Below are 21,771 nucleotides of genomic sequence, written 5' to 3' on the forward strand. Positions count from 1 at the left end.
TGAAAAACTACTGAAAGCTCCCTTTTCAATGTTCTCCTGTATCATTTTGTTATTATTTTACAATAGTAACCAGTTTGTATTTTGACTGGAATTATAGTTACGATGATAAATGCGACTCTGCTACTTTTGTGAATGCTAACTAGCTACTTCTGACAAGATTAAGACACACTACTACCGTATCTCAAAGACTTATGAAATCCGGATCGCTTATTGATGGCACTGATTCACCCAATCAAATACAATCGTTGGTCAATGAACGTTCACACGAACGGTGGCTTCACAACAGCGCCATCTCCTGGTGAGACAGGAAACGTTGCACAGTGTCTCGTTGCGTTAGATGTAATGTGCTCAAATTTCAAATATATTGCCTAAATTATTACTTAAAGAAATCAAACGTTGTACATTAGTTTCGCAGGAAGTCTCAGAAATGTGACGTTTCATATTTTTACTTTGAAAATAATCTGTTACATTACATAATGTCAGGTTCTTGATACACAGTAACAAAAAAAAACAAAAAACGTTTTTACCAATGCTTGTTTGCTTGTTGTGTTGCGTTCATTACTATTACATTACTATTACAGTCAGCTGCAGTAATATAAAAAATATTTTCATTCAAGACCTGTCCGACCCACTGGCCCGACCTCACCATGAAGCCCCGCCCACAAGTTGCAGTTGTCCTCCAATTAGAACGCGCCTTCTTATTCATTTCATCCAATCGGATGCTGCACGGACGTTCAGTGCGTGCAACTCTGATTGGTCAAGCGGCGTTCTGGTGCGACGCTAGGTTTTACGCCGACGTTAGGGGCGGAGAAGGAGGGGCGACACTCTAATGGCGCATCGCAGTCCGACCGATCCAGCTCTCCACAAATAAACAACAGCAGTACTTCACAATCTGGCCTAATTTGTACTTTTCACAGTTGCACCGCGCTGCAGCCGCGTTTTGCGTTTTTGCTCATTGAGCAGATCGCCTGGGCTTCCTTTTAGCGGCTGCTCGGAGCACAGAGGCCCAGAGGAGAGACGGCGGCTCGGTGAGTGTGCAAACATGTAACCATCTGTTAAATGAACAATGTTTCTGTTCGTAATGTTAGTCATTCACTCCGAATGACTCATTCTGTCATCACGTACTCACCCCTGTATTGCTTTAAACCTGCGAGACTTTATTTCGTTCGTGGAACACAAAAGGAGATGTTAGGCAGAATGTTAGGGTCTGACAGCCTCAGTCACCATTGACTTTCAGTGTATCTTTTTTCCATACAAGTAAAGTGAATGGTGACTGAGGTGTCATTATGGTGTCAATCTGTCTCAAATCTTTTGTGTTTTTCTGGAAAAAGTCTTGCAAGTTTGAAACAGCGTAGGGGTGAGTAATTAATGAGAAATTTTCAATATTTCCTGAACTATCCGTTTAATGGTTTCAGAAGCATGTTGTTGAATAAAGCTGTGCGCCAGAAATATTACCCCTCAGTCTTTGTTTGTTTTTTTGTTTTGTTTTTTTACTATGGTAACCCTGTAAAGCCTGATGAAATGATAGTGAGAAATAGAACAGTTTATTCAACCTTGAAACAAAATATTAAAATCTAAAAGTTTTGCATATGTGTTTTATGTATTGTATCATATTTGGTGCATCAGGCTTTTATTGACCATATAGTGAGAAGTCATACTCGAAAACTTAAGGAAATTGTGCAGTTTGGTGCAGATGTTTTTTATATGGAGAAAGAGTAAGAGAAAATTCTAATAATGTCAAATGTAAATCAATTTTATAAGAGTATAACTATGTACGTTCATAAAATGCATATAAATATCAGTCGTCACACTGCATCTCCTAATAACATGTTTAAGTAAGACCATATATTCTTAGATTTGATTAAAAATAAACATTCCTCAAAAGCCTGTTGTATCAATGTACTGATTCTTACATTTAAACATGATTAAAAATATATCATCTAACAAAAAATATAAATATAATAATTGATGTATAATCAAGTAAGCCTAGTAAGTTGTTGTTACGTTTACTTTATAAAAAATCATTGAAGGTTTTACAGCACATATGCACATGTATCATAACCTGAAGGCATTTACAAAAAAAAATAGATATAAAAACGAATGAACTCAATCAAAGGGCTGAAGGCATGTGGTAGATTGCGTACAACAGGGTTTTCAGCAAAGTTTTGATCATGTTGATAATTTAGAGGACTTAGAAGTGTATGTATCAAATATGATACAGTAGGCTCTATTGGGTTAAATTGAATGTATTATTACATATTTATCTGTTTCAGTTCCATTGTAGCATTTAAAACAAGGTGCGATATGCACAAATCTTCTGTTTGCTCCTACATGCTGAGATATTGACATAACCTTTAATTCTTCCATGTCTTCTGTTTCCCTGTAGAGAATATGTAACAAACGTCAACATGACGTCCAGATTTAGTAAAACATATACACGTAAGGGAGGAGAGGCCAGCTCGAAGTTTGATGAGGTGTTTTCTAATAAGAAAGCTACGCTTAGCACCAAATGGGGAGAGACCACCTATAAGGCACAGTTGGGGGTCAAACGGCCCTTGTTCAAGCCAGAGGTTCCTGAGCTGACTAAACGACCCTGCTTTGATGATGACGACAGCTCAGAGGACCCATTTGGCTTTGATAGCGACGATGAGTCCAAAACTGTCACATCGAGAGATACTCCACAATCTGAGACGGGCTCAGATGCAGCAGGATCCGGGAACGAGCAGTTGAAGACCCAGGCAGAAAAGCCCAGTCAGGGTCCAGCGGTGACCGCCGTGGGTACTTCCACCTTGGGAAGCAGCCAGAACATCAGCACCAGGGTGGTTGGTATGAATAGCCTAGGTAGGAAATTAAACAATCAACAAAGTTTGTTTGTGGAACACACTGTTCATCTAGAAACATGTTAATTACCTGAGACAGATCTTAAAGGGATAGTTCACCAAAAAATTAAAATTCGGTCTTTATTTACTCACCCTCATGCTGTTCCAAACCTGTATGGCTTTCACAGTCACTGCGTTCCACTCTGAAGGGCTCTGTGCAAAGAATCATGAGAGTAAAGTGTCCTTCAATTATACCTTTCGAATTTCTTAATTCTGAAGAGTCCTTTGAAGTGGCCAGTTTTAAGCACTTCGGTTTGGAACGACCCCTTAATATGGCGGCCATGATTGTTGCTATCACAAAATGATAGCAGTTTTGTATTTTGGCTTTAAGACTTTCGAAACACTAAGATATTTTTAGAGGACCCATTTGGCTTTGATAGCGACGATGAGTCCAAAACTGTCACATCGAGAGATACTCCACAATCTGAGACGGGCTCAGATGCAGCAGGATCCGGGAACGAGCAGTTGAAGACCCAGGCAGAAAAGCCCAGTCAGGGTCCAGCGGTGACCGCCGTGGGTACTTCCACCTTGGGAAGCAGCCAGAATATCAGCACCAGGGTGGTTGGTATGAATAGCCTAGGTAGGAAATTAAACAATCAACAAAGTTTGTTTGTGGAACACACTGTTCATCTAGAAACATGTTAATTACCTGAGACAGATCTTAAAGGGATAGTTCACCAAAAAATTATCTTTTCAGCATGAGGGTCTTTATTTACTCACCCTCATGCTGTTCCAAACCTGTATGGCTTTCACAGTCACTGCGTTCCACTCTGAAGGGCTCTGTGCAAAGAATCATGAGAGTAAAGTGTCCTTCAATTATACCTTTCGAATTTCTTAATTCTGAAGAGTCCTTTGAAGTGGCCAGTTTTAAGCACTTCGGTTTGGAACGACCCCTTAATATGGCGGCCATGATTGTTGCTATCACAAAATGATAGCAGTTTTGTATTTTGGCTTTAAGACTTTCGAAACACTAAGATATTTTTAATATTGTCATCATTTATTTCCATCCATTGAAAGTCTGCAAATCAAAAATGTTTTAAGCTGCATAAAAGACATTGTAAAAGTATTCCATATGAATTAAGTGGCTTAATCCAAGTCTGCTAGAGAGACACGGTCGCTGGATGGAAAGAAGTGGATATTAAAAATATCTTAATTTGTGTTCCAAAGATCCGAAAAGCGTCTTATTGGTTTGAAATGACAGGAGGGTGAGTAAATGACAGAATTTGAATTTATGGGTGACCCATCCCTTTAAAATCAGGTGTAAATATGTGTCAGTCAGTACGTTTACATGGACAACGATACTCTGATTTTAATACGATTAAGACAATACTCTGATTAAGAATCTACCATGTAAACAGAGATTTTTGATTACCTTAATCCAGCTAAAGTCATAATCGAAGTAAACACAAATCGAATTAAGATGTGGAGTATTCCTATTTTAGTTGCGTTACTGAAGTGCAGTATAGACATGTAAACACCTTAATCACATTATTACTGTCGTGTAGGACTTTTCGCCGCATTTTGCGACAGGATACACAAGGCAGTGGTCAACCGTTTGACGACAAATAAAAGAGCTTCAACACCGCCATCGCCTGTATGCACGTTCTAATAATTAACTGCACTTGAAGCTTTCATAAAATTAAAAATGAAACACCCAAAACTGTACATGGCATCATCACAAAGACGAACTATATGTTTATACGTGAAAGGGGACGTCAGATGGTGTCACGTGGGGACGTAATGATGTGTGCCATTAATCGAACTATGTTCTATAACATGTAAAACGGGAACATGAAAGGAATATTCTAAAAGCAACTCATGTAAACACTATAATCATAATATTGGCTTATTTAGAATAGAATAATTGGATTACTGATGTCCATGTAGACATAGTCAGTAAATGTGTGTCTGAAAAGTAATAATCACATTATGGCTTTTGCAGTTTCTTTTAACTCCCGGATAGTCATCATTATCATGCTAGAAATGATATCATGACACAATTATTATTATTGTGCCTGTGCCATTGTTCTAATAAGCTCAAGCACTTGGCTTTGGAGTAATTTAGGGTGCTTTATTAGTCTTACTACAGGATACTGAATATGACCTAGATCACTTCAGTCAGACCCATATTATGATGTCTGAGTCATTATGATGACCTCACACCATTGTGCATCGGTGGGGTGAAGTCACTGTCTTTCTGCAGCAAGTTATACTGGTTTTGTTCAATGCTGAGAATAGCAGTAGCTCTGCTGAAGTCTTTGCTCTGTAGTCGAGGTGCTCGTGTAAGCACGCTAGCGTGGACTCTAGGGCTCAGCAGGATATTTCAAACCTATGCAGTTTCATACTTTCCCTCGGCTCTTTAGCAAGGCTAATTACAACCATTAGAGGAGCAGTGAAACAAGGACTCAGGTTGTGATAACCCTCTAAAGGATCATAAAACTTCTAATAGTAATAATTATATCTACATCCAATTTTTGGGTTTGAAGGAAATGTGCTCAACCTTTTGACGATCCAAACATGTATGACTTTATTTCTTCTGTGGAGCACAAAAGAAGATATTTTGAAGATTGTGCTGGTCACTCTTTTCCATGCAGTTGAAGTGAATGGGGACTGTAGCTGTCAAGCTTATAAAAGAATGCAAAAGCACCATAAAACCATCATAAAATGATCCATATCATCAATGTGCTATGTCCTAAGTCTTCTAAAGTCATTGTTCACTAAAAACCTTTTTTCCCCCCTTAAAGGATTTTGAAAAGTAGTGATGTCTGATTTGTGAACTAGTTATTCTTTTAGGTCTTATCTTTTCACTGAATTGATTGATCCAGTTTTCAAACCACTGAATGATTTATTCACAATCCAGTTCTCGAACTCTCACTTTGTTCAACAGAAGAACAAAAAAAAAAAGGGTTTGTAACAATGTGAGGGTGAATAAATTATGACAGCATTTCAATTTGTGTGTAAACTATCCCTTTAAAAATTCAGGGTTGCCACATTTGTTTTTTGGTGCTATTTTATATAATATAATTTTTTAATATTGCTATAGTTTAGACAGTGCTATTTTATATAATATAATTTAGATAGTTATATAGGATATATTTCAACAATAACATTTTTTGTAATTTGCATTTTTTATATTGCTATTATTTTTATTTAAACAATACTATTTTAATTTATTTTATAATTCTATATTATATATAGTATATATTTAAACTGCTCATTTTATAATATTTATATTAAGACCGCACAATTTTATTAAATATTTATATTGTTTATATTAAAAATACTGTTTTATTTAACATTGGTTTTATTTTATGTAGTATGTTATATAGTATTCAAACAATGCAAGTTTTTAAATGATGTATGCATTTTATATTTCTGTTGTTTATAGTTATACAATACAATTTTATATAATATTATGTATTTTTTTTACATCGCTATAGTTTATATTCAGAAAAGACTATTTAATATATTTGTGTTTTCAAGTTGTGTTTTGATGTTCAGCTATTTTTTTTATTGCATTTTTCACAACTAACCAACACTTTATTAATCACACAACTTAAATTCCTTACTTTTTTTCCCCTTCTCTTTATTTTTATTTTTTTTGCTTTAGCTACAACATCTCCAGCCTCATCACATGTCACTGGCACTGTAGGAGCCTGGAGCAGATCCACTGTCACAGTAAGCAAACCAGTCTCCCAGATCTCCAGCTTAAAAACCCACAGTAGAAACATCTCCGTTGAGTGGGACCCTTTCGGCGAGGACTCTCCTCCAGGGGCCGGTGAGGGGAGTTCTACCCAGGCTGGAAACTCTTCTGATGGGCTCAAAAGCTCAGAACAGTGCCCCGCTGAACCTGAACCTCCAGTGGAACCTGTTGACTTTGAGCAGCTTCCGCTTCTCAAACCATCCAGCGACAGAGTGTACCGACGGCCACAGAATAAAGGGACGGATAGTTCTGGAGCCGGCGACGTGCCGGTTCCTGCTGTGTGTTCAACACCAGCCTCTGTGCTGGTGAAGTGCACCGCTGCGGGGGTCGCTGGGAGTTCTGAAGTCAAGCCTGCAGGTCGGGGCCGGGTGAGGGACTACACGGTTCTTCACCCATCCTGCAAACCAGTCTCCCAGATCTCCAGCTTAAAAACCCACAGTAGAAACATCTCCGTTGAGTGGGACCCTTTCGGCGAGGACTCTCCTCCAGGGGCCGGTGAGGGGAGTTCTACCCAGGCTGGAAACTCTTCTGATGGGCTCAAAAGCTCAGAACAGTGCCTCGCTGAACCTGAACCTCCAGTGGAACCTGTTGACTTTGAGCAGCTTCCGCTTCTCAAACCATCCAGTGACAGAGTGTACCGACGGCCACAGAATAAAGGGACGGATAGTTCTGGAGCCGGCGACGTGCCGGTTCCTGCTGTGTGTTCAACACCAGCCTCTGTGCTGGTGAAGTGCACCGCGGCGGGGGTCGCTGGGAGTTCTGAAGTCAAGCCTGCAGGTCGGGGCCGGGTGAGGGACTACACGGTTCTTCACCCATCCTGTGTGTCTGTGTGTAACGTGACCATCCAGGACTCAATGGAAAGGAGCGTAGATGATTTTGTCAGCCCAGTACAAGCTGACATCGGAGAGGTGGGAACTTTCAGGAGGAAAACAGACACCCAACCTTCCAAGCCTACAAGGTATACTATAAACATACTGTCTTGATTCACCACATTTATTATTTGCTCGATTAGAAGACGAGCATGTTGTTATCTGGATTTCCCTTTTCATACTCCCTTTATAATTTCTTTTTTTTTAGGTTCAGAACCACTCAGAGTAAAAGTAAAAAGGAGACAAAACTGGAGTTTTTTGGCTTTGAGGAGAATGAGGCTCAGGACATGGATGGAGACGCCGTTGCATCCGGCAGCACCAACTACAAGATCAAATACTTTGGTTTTGACGATCTGAGTGAGAGCGATAGTGAGGATGAGGATGACTCGGCAGCTAAGGAGAGGAAGAAGAATAAGAAAGCAGTGATAGAAGCTATGGCAGCCAGCGTGGGCAGTCCCCAGATCAACGACTCGCAGGAGAGTCAACAGAGTCAAAGCAGCATAAGCACAGGTACTCACAAGCACACGTCTTCAGTAATGCACGGATTCATTATTTCATTAGAGCATGATGGGAAATTTCAACTATAATTATTGATAATGATTATTTGTAGAGCGATCTCTGAATTCATGATGTCCCTTTTTTAATTTTATTTTAATCTGTTATCAGATTCTCAGGAGTCGCTGGATGAGACAGGTGCTACAGGCTCACAGAAGGAACGACATGGAAAGCAAAGCGACAAGTCAAAGGAGATCGGACGCAAGATCTTCAGCGGGCCAAAAAAAGTATAGCTAAAAAAGCTTTAGCAGAAACGGAGTAACTTTATTAAAAAGTTACATTTGAATTTTTAACATAACAAAATTGTGTTTTTGTTTTTTTTTGTGTTTAATACAGTCTCCTGCTAAAGCCGTATATAACGCGCGTCACTGGAATCAGCCCGAGCCGGAGGAAGTGCCTCCTTCTGCTTCCTCTCGCACTGTGGCTGTACCTGTACGTAAAGTACTCGATTCACAACCTCTGAACTTTATACACTATACTTTCCTCTGCCTTTGCACACCATAATGTTAATGTTGTTGTTGTTGTTGTTCTTGCAGAAGGCCAGTGTGTCCAGCAGCAGCAAAGACACAAACTCCCATAAAGATGATGGAGTGTTTAAAGCCCCACCACCTCCTCCTAAAGTCATTAAGTCTGTCACTATCCCCACTGAGCCATACCAGGACATCGTCACTGCACTAAAATGCAGGAAGGAGCACAAGGAGGTGAGCACTGCACTCTTGGAAATAATATTAAAGATTCTTTTTGAAATGTGTTCATGTTATTTTAGTATTATTTATGTACTATTATAGTAGAAGTTTTATATTTTTTAATTAGTTTTATTAATTTCGTTTGCTTTTGCCATTTTTATTAGTTTTATTTTTAATATTTCTATTTATCTTTTAATAGATTTTTATTTTACTCCTAAGTTCTAGTCAACTTGAAAATGTTGAAAAAACTACAACACGATTCAAGTATCTTTTTCTTTATTAACCCTCTAGTTAAAGAAAATTCTATTCCAAGTGCACCACACATAAAGTTGTCAACATGATAACATTTGGGCGGCGTTATGCAAATCTTCCCACATAGTGAGGTAGATATGTGGGGGCGTGTTCGAACGAGCCGTTTTAGGTAGGCGTGGCTGACTCTGAACTTTTATAAAGAATATCTCTTTGGATTTGAGACTTTAGTCTTTGCAAATTTACAGATTTTCTTTATGCACCAAGAGCTTGTAACACTCCAAAGAGAAAGGAAAAAATGAAATCGCATCATATGACCCCTTTAAACAAATCACTTGTTAAATATCTTTGCAGAAAAGATGCATGAACTACAACTAGATATTATACAAACCTGTCTGATACATATTGTGTTCAGAAAGAATACGAGGAAAATGCTTAAAAAAATCTCAAAGGTCAAGGTCATTCAGATTCAGAATTTAAAATCGGAAAAATCGCCCAGCCCTACACTGACTTGATCAAAGGACTTGCTCATACTTTAATTTAACTGTTTGTTTCTTGCCCTGTGTTTATGTGTGTAGTTGTACACTGTGGTCCAGCATGTGAAGCACTTTAATGACGTAGTGGAGTTTGGGGAGAATCAGGAGTTCACTGATGACTTTGAGTATCTGGAGGCGGGCCTGAATAGCACACAACCCCTCAACACACGCTGCCTTAGGTGAGACAAACACTGAATGGAATATTCTGGGTGATTTGCTAACTCAAGCCTATGTACCACAGCTGTGATTTGCTGTGAACTATCACAGATAATGATTTGAACGATTGAATGATTTAATAGTATTTATTAGGGGTGTTAAAATATTAAATTGTATTTCCTTTTTATTAAACAATATAGTATTACAGGTATAATATAGGTATACAGAACAAATTGTGGCTCTGTCTTAAATTAAATAATATAAAATTTTACAATATTTATGTTGTATTTTATTTCAGCTTTTTCACACTTTTTCTTAGTTTTAGTTAACCGAAATAACACTGATGCACACTGGAATCCCCATATATGCATTCTTACCCACAAAGACACATTTATAACATAAACCACTAATAATTTTTTCCTCCTCCATTTTTGACTGCAGTGTAATCACTCTGGCCACGCGCTGTGCCATGCCGAGCTTCCGCATGCACCTGAGGGCCAGAGGGAAGGTGGCCCAGGTCTTTAAGATGCTCAGTGATGCCCAACAGCACCCGGTGAGTGTCTCATCAAGCACCTAACCAATCGCGTAAACACAGACTTTCTTTAATTTACCAACAAACCAACTAATCTGTATAACCAAGCATCATTCCAAACTGTCACAGCTCTATCATTATGAATGCAGCTACAATGCTGTTTGGAAAAACAGTTTGTTTACTTCATTAGTGTACATTAGTTGGAGATGTAATCATCTCTGCTGGCAGACAAGGGAGAAACGCAAACAGACGCTGAGCCGTTACTCGGTGAATCTTGTTTGTTCAGTTTACACAGATGGAGCGTGAATGTTTACCTTGACTCTTTCGGCCTGACTTGAATTTATTTGTGTATTGAAGGATGTTCAGTAAAAATAAATTAAATCCACTTAATGAGTCAAGACTGATGTTTAGAATAAAGCCTCTAGAGTCACTTAAGGCCATGTCTTGCAGTTAAGGGATGTTTTTATAATGCAAAGTGACTTGATTTTTAAAGTTTTGTGGCTTTTAAAGTTTTAGTTCATCTTTTGATGCTATCTATATGCTAGTGTACTCCTAAAAGTTGCGGTAAGATGTTTAGAACATTTGCCTCCTCTCTCTTTCTCGCTGTTCCTCTCGATCTGGCAGAACCTGGCACTTTGCACAGCGTCTCTGATGTACATACTGAGCCGAGACCGGCTAAATATGGATCTTGACCGGTCCTGTCTGGAGCTGATGATCAGGCTGCTGGAACTAGAGCAGGATGACTCTGTTGCAGACCAGTTAACAGCTAAAGAGATGAGCCGAGTTAAAGAGAAGATCCGCAAACTCTGCGAAACAGTCCACAACAAACATCTGGACCTAGAAAACATCACAGTGAGTGACTTCTGTTTCTCACACCTTTGATGTCAGAACCGACATTGAAAACCAATGAATGTTTTAGAAGAAGTGTTCTTCCATTCACCTTGGCTTTGTTCAGACAGGCAGCAAAAATCTGTCTTTGTTTAGTTGTTTGTGGACTGAACAGTGAAAAAAGCATATAAAATCAAATGCAGTCTTTGATGCATGGTATTTTCATTTTCGACAACTTTTTAAACATTGCATATTTTACATTCACTACCTTTCAAAAGTTAAGAGGTGTGTAAGATAAAAAAACAACAAAAAAACAGTAATATTGTGAAATATTGTTACAATTGAAAATGTTTTTTGCTGTTTAATATCATGTTTTCTATTTAAATATATATTGAGATGTAATTTATACCTGTGATGGCAAATCTGAATTTTCAGCAGCCATTTCTCCAGTCTTCAGTGTCACATGATCCATCAAAAATCATTCTAATATGCTGATTTGGTGCTAAAGAATCATTTATGTTGAAAACAGTTGTGCTGTTTAATTTTTGTGGAAACCGGAAAACATTGTATTCTTTGAGTAGAAAGTTCACAGACAGCATTAATTGGAATAGAACAGTTATACAATTCTATGTTTTTACTGTCACTTTTGATAAATGTAATGCATCCTTGCTGAATTGCCGAGAGAATGCAATTTTCCAAATTGTTACTTTTTGCATCTAAGACAGGTCACTTAGCGATGGAGACATTACTGTCTCTGACGTCGAAGCGAGCCGGAGACTGGTTTAAGGAGGAGCTGCGCTTGCTTGGGGGACTGGACCACATCGTAGATAAAGGTACCCTTATTGAGTCTCTCTGTATTTGATTCGTAAGATTCTTTTTTTTAAGAAAATGGCTAGAAATATGTTTTGCCCTCAGTGAAAGAGTGTGTGGAGAACTTGAGTAAAGAAGAAGATAAAGAGAGTCTGGTGGCATCACTCTGGGGAGCAGAGCGCTGTTTACGAGTTCTGGAGAGTGTGAGTGGACACCAGATTATGATCATTAAAAATAAAATAACAAGTTTAATTGATTTCCTTTTAAAGACAGACCTGCGATACTTAAATAACCTGCAGCAATTAATAACATGGACTTTGACTTAATTTTAAGTGTAATGATTGCTGCAGGCCACCAGTGCTCTTCTGGTGTTAGAGATACTTGCACTGTAGATCTGATCAGTTTTTAGAAATTGCATCAAATGGAATGAAAAGGATATGATGTAAAAATGGAATAAATGCATTTATTAGCAGCTTTAAAAATGTTGACTGCAAGTTAATGCGTTACCTTTGACATCCCTTGAGGAAAATGCATGTTATTTCTATGTATAATTCATTTAAAACCTAATTCCAGGTTTCAGTCCATAACCCTGAGAACCAGGCTTATCTGATCGCCTACAAGGAGTCCCAGCTCATAGTGTCTTCAGCAAGGTGTGTGATGATCTATAAAGTGCAGTGTTGCTTTGTGTGACAGGACATTTGTCATTCTGGGGTTGTGTTTTGTGTGTGTAGGGCCCTGCAGCATTGTGAGCAGATGATACAACGTTACAGCCGAGAGGTCTCTTCATCAAGCTCCGCCCTCCCGCAGAGTAGTCATAGCAACGTGGGCAAGGCCGTGGAGGATTGTATGAGAGCCGTTATCGGAGTTCTGCTCAACCTCACACACGATAATGGTTAGACACTGCGTGTGACAGAGAGAATTTATACAGTGCTCAGCAAACACTGCATTTATAAATGCAGAATGCAGCAATACAAAATAACTGCAATTGTATAAATGTTAAGATAAAAATGTAAGATAACCCTCACATCCTGTCTCTCTTTTGCTGTGACTTCTCAGAGTGGGGCAGCACTAAAACAGGTGAGCAGGATGGTTTCATACAGACGGCACTGGACTGTGTTCTGAAGGTCCCACGTTATTTGCCTCAGGAGCAGAGATTCGACATCCGAGTCCTGGTGAGAAACTCATGACACTAATAACACAGTTCAAAAATATCAATAAGAACATTTTTAAAGAAGTTTCTTATGCTCATCAAGGCTGCATTTATTTGATCAAATACATTTATTTGATACAGAAAAAAACATACATTTTGTGAAATATTATGGTAATTTAAAATAACAGTATTCTATTTTAATATACACTAAAATATTATTTATTCCTGTGAAACAAAGCTGAATTTTCAGCATCATTATTCCAGTCTTCAGTGTCATATTTCAGAAATAATTCTAATATGCCGATTTATAATCAATGTTGGAAACAGTTGTGCTGCTTAACTGTTTAAGTTTTAGGCTTGCTTAGTTGGGGACACTTCATTTCCAGCGATATCGTTGACATAATTGCAAAGATACTATTTAAACTGAACTGGATGATGACATCACTGAATTGAATGATGAACTGTCTTTAACTGAAAAATGAGTGTTTACTATTGTCATTTTGCATTATTGACACACTATTTTCTTAATTAATGCTGTTCAGTTGCTTTGACACAATCTGTATTGTTAAAAGCGCTATATAAATTAAGTTGACTTGACTTAATATTTTTGGGACCTGTGATACTTTTTTCAGTATTCTTTCATAAATACAAAGTTTAAAAGAATAGTGTTTATTCAAAATATAAATTGTGTTACAATATACACTACTAATCAAAATGTTTGGGATCAGTAATTTCTTTTCTTTTTCTTTCTTTTAAAAAAGTTAATTAATAAATTAATACTTTTATTAGGCGAGGATATGTTAAATGGATAAAAGTGATGGTACAGACTTATATTGTTAGAAAAGATTTCTATTTTGAAAAAAAAAAAGTATCACAAGTTCCCAAAAAAAAAAAAAAAAAAAACATTAAAGGGGTCATATGATGCGATTTAATTTTTTCCTTTCTCTTTGGAGTGTTACAAGCTCTTGGTGCATAAAGAAGATCTGTAAATTTGCAAAGACTAAAGTTTCAAATCCAAAGAGATATTCTTTATAAAAGTTCAGAGTCAGCCACGCCTACCTAAAACGGCTCGTTCGAACACACCCCCACATATCTACCTCACTATGTGGGAAGATTTGCATAACGCCGCCCAAATCATTTGCCACTGATGATTCAAACGCGAGTTTTGGGCAGTGTGGAGTAGCACTTGTTGTTTGTCATTTTTCTGATCACAAATGCACGAGACGCCATCACAGTATGGTGAGGGGCGTAACATTTCCGTCACACGCTTGAGGTATTCGGGCAATCACAACGCACTGGATAGCTGACCAATCAGAGCACACCTCGCTTTTTCAGACCAATGAGTTTTGTAAAAATCGACACGTTTTAAAAAGGCGGGGCATAGAGGAGAAACAATAATGTACAGTATGTGGAAAATGTGTTTTTTTTTTACTTTAAACTGCATAAACACATTTCATTACACCAAATACACAAAATAATGTTATTTTTAGCAGCATCATATGACCCCTTTAAGCAGCACAACAGTTAATACATCACAGATAATAAATGGGTATATTAGAATGATTTCTGAAAGATCATGTGATACTGAAGACTGGAGTAATGGCTGATGAAAATTCAGCGCTACGTCACAGAAATAAAAAAGTATATTATAATAGGAAACCAATATTAGAAATTGCAATAATATTTCACAATATTAAGTTTTTTTCTGTATTTTTGATCAAATAAACAGCCTTGAAGAACATAAGAGTCTCCATTAAACTTTATACACACACACACACACACACAACAAAACTTACAATCTGCAAAAGAGTGGTTCAGATACTCCATTTAATATCAAAGGAATTTACATAAACTCAAGTTTAAAAATAAGCACAGATGTATAGCAAAAAACATCTGGGTCATGTTCTCGTTTTCTTCTGTCACTGGCCGTAGTTCAAACCTTTAAATCAGGATTAGGCATGAAATAATAATCTCTTCAGAATCACTCATACATGTAAAAATTTACTGAGAGTTAATACATTAATTAAAACGAACAACTTTGCCCTGAGGAAGATAAGGAATCGTGTCTTTGTGGCAGTTTTTTGGTGATAAAGGGGTAATGCAAGACATCTTAACCTTCACTTCTTCAAAATCAAAAATGCTACATTCTAGAGGAAAACGGGCACTGTTTTTGGAGTCTGCAGCCAAAAATGAGTAAGAAACACATACAGGATTTCATTCAGCAAAAAATTATGATGGGTGTTGTTATTAGGACTAGGGTTGTCACCACACCAGTAACATTTCATGATTCTCAGTAATATATATTTTTTAATTCTGTAATCACAGTTAATCACATATAACATAAAAATTTGTTAGCAAGATTATAATGTAGAAACATAAAGGCTTAAATATTTGTTTAATAGCATCTTTTTTTAAATTAAATAATACAAATGAATGCCTGTATCAGTGATACCAATACTTCAGATGCGTCATGCCCATTCAAAGTGAGGGGGCACGTGCCCCCTCAGATTTTTGAGCCAAGTGGATTTTGAATGCAGCTTCCAAAAGACAAAAAATAGCCGATTAATATTTTCTATATTTAATACAATCACACCGGCGTGATTAAAACGTTCAGTGCATCATATCATCAGCTGGTTCAAATTCAAATCTGAGTTCGCTGGCTGGCGCTGAGCCAGATACAGACGCATTTTTACATCACTGCGCATTAACCAATCACACACGATGCTGTTGAGCTTATGAATGCAGTGGCCAATCAGAGGTGTTCCGATGAGTCATCGCTAAAATGCCAGTGTTTTCTGAATACCTCTTTCTGGCGAATTCTCTCGTCAGAAACAACAAAGTGCAAATGTGTGTACTAATCTTTAAGATATTAATTTCATAGTGTAAACAACTTCAGTGATTTTAATGGGAGTTTTAGAGAGTGCTTGAACTAGACTTGTCAGTGAAAATGTTCTTTGATGTAAATGTTCTTTGCTCTCTTTCTGTACAATGAAAATGTTATGATTAGTAGCCTAACTTGCAATGTTTTTATTCACGTTAACTTTCAATGTTAAATTCACATTAAATATAAACTCAGTCGTATTAAAAATATGTTATGGCATGACACCCATATCTGTTAATTAAGTAAACCGGTTTTTATGCATAGTTAATATATTACATTATTATGTTACTTTGACCATCGCCCACTATAGATCAACTTAATCTATAAAGGTGAGAATCAAGATAATTCATGATATAGATAATGCGTTTGGGGATATTTCGTATAAAAAAAATAATAAAACAAGTGCTGTTGTGGCTGCTGTGTGTCACATGACGAACTTGAGTTAATAATATTAATGTTAAACAGCAAATATTAATCATAGAAATTAACATGTTATTTTTCCCAGCCCTTTTATAAGTTATAAGTAAGAAGATATGATTAAATTAAATTAAAACAGTGGGATGTATTCTTTAGTTATTTCTCAATTAAGCAAACATTGCTTCAAGTACTAAAGGAACTATTCAAGTTAACGGGTATTAATATAAAACTTGCATCAATTGAAAATCAAATAAAAGAAAAACAAATGTCAAGCAATGAAATGAAAACACAAATGCAAATAAATAAAACGGTGCTTGAGGTTTTTCAGGTTTTCAGATGTCTAACAGCAAGAGTAAAAAAAAGACTATTCATTTAGCTTTGGTTTAATGTATTGACATCTTTTTTTTCTCCTGTTGATGTTCACTTAAGAAAACTGTCAGAGTTTGTACTCTCTACTACTGACTTGTTCTATTATTTTCTTTAGTATAGACTTGGTTTTGAAGTGCCGGTGTTTTTGACATCAGAATGTGTGCCGTGACTTGTGTTTGTGAGTGTGACTGTGTTTTATTTGTGCACAGGGTCTGGGTCTGCTGATAAATCTGGCGGAGTACAGTGCCAGAAACAGACACTGTCTTGTGGAGATGGAGATGGACTTTAGCTACCTGATGGAGGTAGACGTGAAGACCGAAGGAGAGGAGGAGAGTAAGACGGATGAACAAAAAGAGGATGATAGAGAGGGCGAGAAGGGACTCACGACAGCAAAGTTATCAAACGCACTGGCTGCTCTGGTTCAGGTGACGGTAGTCTCCACATTTGATCTGCATGATGGTTTCAAATGGCCCTTCAAGTGTTTATCCTTAAATCTGATAGATATTGGCCAACTAAACCAAGTGTTTCTGTTTTTCTGTGTAGCTCTTTCTTGAACGGGAACGAGCAGCAGTGCTAGCTGAGGCACAGACCGATGACCTCATAAGTGAGGCGCCCAAATCTCAGGCAGACCAGAGTGGAGAGTGGAAGGAAACATCTGGAGAGATCCAGTGGGTCGCCTCCGAAACCAACGAAACAAATGACAAGAAAGAAGAGGAGGAAGAGGAGCTTGACCTCAATAAAGGTACAAATTATTCACTGATATGGCTCAAATAAACACTTGTTTGGATTCGACTTGAGACCGTTTCGACTTAAGAAATATTTCCTGATGCAAATTTTGCATCAGGTTTAAGTTTTTTATGCAAAAAAAAGAAAGAAAGAAATTAAATTGCTGCGTTGACTTAAGGAAAATGCTGTGTAAATGCTGTGTGGTTTGAAAATGACTTCTGTGTGAGTGGTGCTTTGCAATCACTACACTATTTTCAGTGGACAATAGATGAAAGTCCACTGAAGACTTTCCATTGTATTCAGTGGACAATGGATGAATTTTTTTTTTTTTTGATGAAATTTCACTGAAATTAACTTAAAATGAAGTTAAATTGTCATATGTGACCCTGGACCTCAAAACCAGTCATAAGGGTCAATTTTTAATTTTTCAAAGGGGAAATTGAGATTTATACATCAACTAAAAGCTGAATAAATAAGATTTCCATTGATGTATGGTTTGTTAGGATAGGACAATGTTTGGCCGAGATACAACTATTTGAAAATCTGGAATTTGAGGGTGCAAAAAAAATTTTAATATTGAGAAAATCGCCTTTAAAGTTGACAAATGAAGTTCTTAGCAATGCTAATCAAAAATTAAGTTTTAATATATTTACAGTAGGAAATTTACAAAATATCTTAATGGAACATGATCTTTACTCAATACCCTAATCATTTTTGGCATAAAAGAAAAATCAATAATTTTGACCCATACAGTGTATTTTTGGCTATTGCTACAAATATATCCCAGCAACTTAAGACTGCTTTTGTGGTCCAGGGTCATATATTAATAGTCTGCCATATATATAATTTTTATACCCCTACTGTGTGTTATAATTCACTTTATTTTATGTTTAGAGGCACACTTTTATGTGAACGTCCTGTCTTTGTTTTTCAGCCCTGCAGCATGCTGGGAAACACATGGAGGACAGCATTGTGGCTTCATACTCAGCTCTTCTGCTTGGGTGTTTATGTCAGGAGAGTCCGGTGAGCATCACTTCTGTCCTTTAGAGCAGCTAGTTGGGTAATTGGTTAGTTTTGAACCAAAGCAACTATTTAGTTTTGTGCAATTTTGTGACTTTAGAGCCCCTTACAGTTACATCAGTGTATACAAGTATTTGCTAGATGTAGCTTTGGCTGTGTGGATGGGTCTTTGTGAGTTTTGCACATTTGGCCACTGCAATTTCTCTGCATTTTCTTTGCAAACTGCTCAAGCTCAGTCGGGTTGCATGAAGATCCTGAGTGGAGCCTTTTTTCAGGCCTACTCACAAATTCTCAGTTGAAGTCTGGACTCTGGCATGGATGCTTCAGGGCATTATTGTTGTTTTTAAGCCATTCTTCTAGATTTGGCTTTATGCCTGGGTTTATTGTCTTGCTGGGAAGCAAATCTTCTCCCATCTTGCTGGTGTCTTGCAAGTTTTCCTTCAGAATTTCCCTCTTTTGCTGCATTTATTGCTCCCTCATATGCTAGCCTTCCTGGGCCTGACGCAGAGAAGCATCTCTTTGGCATGATGCTGTCACCACCATGACCCGCAGTGAGGACGGTGTGTTTGTTTCTGATGCTGCTCAGTATGTAGCTTACACACATTATGTTTAGTCTGATGGCCAAAAACTTGATTTTGATCTCATCAGACTACAGAACCTTCTCCAGCTGGATCCAGAGTCTCCCACATGCTTTTTGGAAAACTCTAGCTGAGATGTCTTATGACATTTTTAACAGGGTCTTTCTCTGTACCCCTTTCTCATGAAGCTGTGAGCGCTGAAGCACCTGGGTAACAGTTCTAAATGGTCCCTCGCATCTTTTCTACTGAAGCTTGTAGCTCCCTCAGGGTCGTCATGAGTAGATTTACAGCTGTGCCAATACTTTTTCTATTTCTTACCTGATCTAACAGTACTCCCAGGGTTATTCAATGATTTTGAAATTTTCTTGTATCCATCCCCTGCCTTGTGCTTTTCAATTACCTTTTCACGGAGTGGCTTGGAGTGTTCTTTTTATCTTCATGGGCTATGTTCTGCCAGAATAATGGAGAAGGTTCACCTGAAGTTGAACCTTGCAGATAAAGGTGTTTGTATACTATCAGCTGAAACCCTGAGACTACACACACACGATCATACCACTGATATTGTAGGTTTATCATTAAAGGTCATAGATGCATTTAAAATCAATTATATTTTATCATTTTAAAATTAGATTTGGACACGTAGTTCGAAAAGATTTATTTTGAATTTTGACGTTATTGTTTTTTTTCTGTTGATCCGTAACAAAAAAACAAAAAATTAAGTCTGTTGTTAAACAAAATGTCCAAGGATGTATTAAGGATCACCAAAGTGTAAAAAAAAAAAAAAAAGTACACTAATGTTTGGGCTCAGCACATTTATTTATTTATTTGTGTGTGTATTGGAAATAAATTAATGCTTTTATTCAGCAAAGATACACTAAATTGATTAAAAGTGACGGTAAAGACATTTGTAACGGTACAAAAAATCTATTTAAAATAAATTATTTTGAACTATCTATTTATCAAAGAAACCTGAAAAAGTCCTGGGGAAAAAAATGACTATTTCCATAAAAATATTAAGCAGAACAACTGTTTTTCAACATTGATAATAATAAATGTTTCTTGAGCACCAAAGCAGGATATTAATAATTAATTATTTCTGAAGGATTGTGTGACTGGATAATGGCTGCTAAAGATTCGGCTTTGCCATCACAGGAATAAACTACATTTTAAAAGAAATTTCAGTAGAAAGCAGTTTTTTAAAATTTTAATAATATTTCACATAATTGCAGTTTTTACTGTAATTTTCATCAAATAAATGCAGCCTTGGTAAGAATGAGACGTCTTTCAAAAATATATATTAAAACAAAATTCCTACTGCCCCTCAACTTTTGGATGAATAATAATTGATGAATACTCAAAGAATTAATAAAAAATTTAACTTGTTTATTACTATTTTATTAATATATTGAAATAAATTATTTAATAAAATAATTTGAATTGAAATGTTAATACAAATATATCCTTTCCCTCTCTTTCTCAGATGAATGTGAAAACCGTACGGGAAAACCTTCCTAAGGGAGATATCTCTATTATGACAGAAATGCTAAAGAAATTCCTTAATTTCATGAACCTGACGGTAAGTACAATCAATGATATCAAACATTTTGCACCTTGCATTTAAAAATGGCAGGTGTTGCATTATTTTACTAACCGATGGAAATGACAGCAAAAATGTAATGCAAATTCTGTAGTACATATTACTTGCTTGAATGCGGAAACTGAAAATCTAAATGTAGTTTCCGTGGGCCAATCAGAGTGGGTTTTGGCTGTATTTGCACCTGGCTTTTAATGTGTTCTCAAATTGTGATCTGGCCACCATGCACGCAATGTAATGCCACTGATGTTATAAAACGTGTGGCTGTGCTTTCATGTCTGACCAGGGACATTTAAATCAGTTTGTAACTTCTCTCTCTTCTTTCCTGTCGTCAGTGTTCTGTTGGAACTACAGGACAGAAATCTATCTCACGGGTGATTGATTATTTGGAGCACTGTTAGCAGAGGTGTCGCAGTTCCCCCTCTTCCGTGGGATAAATCTGGACCTGGCAATGTGCCTTTCATGGGTTTTTTTCCCCTCTCGCTTTCTTTTTGCTTGTTTTAAAAGTGTGTGTTTTCAAATGCTGTCTCTTTCTCTCATGCTCACACACGTACACACACTCGGTTGTGTGTTTGCATAGTATTTGGTTATTGAAGCACTGATCCTCATGTAAAACAAAAACTAAGCTGTTTTGAAACAAAAGAATGATTTTAAGCTAGTTGTCCTTGTTTGCGGTGTAAAGATTTACACTAAACCTAGTAACTTATTGATATTTCAAACACTGAGGGCTGTGGCTTTGTTCAGACTCCATGCATATCCGCTTTGCTTTTCTGACTGTTTACACATGATGTTTGTTCAAACAGTGCAGTCAGTATCTGCAATATTTACATTAGTAAAGATGATCCCAAGAGAATTTCTTACACAAGTACTGAGTTGTAGAAACTGGAAACTTTGCCTCTGCTCAAGACACAAGCATTAAGAGGCATTTTACGCATACAGGAATATGTAGGCCTACTGTTTGGGGTCTGTAAGATTTGTTTGTAATGTTTTTGAAAGAAGTCTCTTATGCTCACCAAGGCTGCATTTGTTTTACAGTAAAAACAGTAGGTTGCACTTTATTTCGATAGTCCACTTTAGACATTCTACTAACTATAAGTAACTTTGTAACTACATGTTAGCTACATGTCAACTAATTCTCATTAATTTGCAACTACATGTCTACTAACTCTCAGAGTAGACTGTTAGGGTAGGTTTAGGGTTAGTTGAGTAAGTTGACAAAGAAAGTGTTAGAAG

At 37.2% G+C, this 21,771-nt stretch overlaps 1 protein-coding gene across 1 annotated transcript; it reads left to right on the top strand.

Annotated features, from left to right (window-relative positions):
• The first annotated feature begins 815 nt into the window (after positions 1 to 815).
• On the top strand, positions 816 to 21,540 carry LOC107590871 (wings apart-like protein homolog). The gene is made up of 21 exons (XM_016279801.1): positions 816 to 1,028; positions 2,387 to 2,841; positions 6,490 to 6,935; positions 7,353 to 7,540; positions 7,660 to 7,961; positions 8,118 to 8,233; positions 8,343 to 8,438; positions 8,543 to 8,707; positions 9,520 to 9,656; positions 10,075 to 10,186; positions 10,790 to 11,017; positions 11,715 to 11,826; positions 11,909 to 12,006; positions 12,377 to 12,453; positions 12,535 to 12,695; positions 12,860 to 12,975; positions 16,830 to 17,045; positions 17,164 to 17,362; positions 18,281 to 18,369; positions 20,425 to 20,520; positions 20,874 to 21,540. Exons 2-21 carry the CDS (start codon positions 2,409 to 2,411, stop codon positions 20,937 to 20,939), a joined length of 3,453 nt encoding a protein of 1,150 aa, XP_016135287.1. The 5' UTR covers positions 816 to 1,028; positions 2,387 to 2,408; the 3' UTR covers positions 20,940 to 21,540.
• The last annotated feature ends 231 nt before the right edge of the window (positions 21,541 to 21,771 follow it).

This window comes from Sinocyclocheilus grahami, unplaced genomic scaffold (assembly GCF_001515645.1).
Source record: "Sinocyclocheilus grahami isolate Dianchi unplaced genomic scaffold, SAMN03320097.WGS_v1.1 scaffold134.1, whole genome shotgun sequence".
Classification (NCBI taxonomy): Eukaryota; Metazoa; Chordata; class Actinopteri; order Cypriniformes; family Cyprinidae; genus Sinocyclocheilus; species Sinocyclocheilus grahami.

Bases quoted from the DNA above. Each gene is read 5' to 3' on its own strand.
- LOC107590871 (XM_016279801.1), top strand. From the start codon at position 2,409: ATGACGTCCAGATTTAGTAAAACATATACACGTAAGGGAGGAGAGGCC. The intron at 2,842-6,489 runs GTAGGAAATTAA...TTTTTGCTTTAG, and splicing joins GGTTGGTATGAATAGCCTAG to CTACAACATCTCCAGCCTCA. The intron at 6,936-7,352 runs GCAGGTCGGGGC...TCTGAAGTCAAG, and splicing joins GGAGTTCTGAAGTCAAGCCT to CCTGCAGGTCGGGGCCGGGT.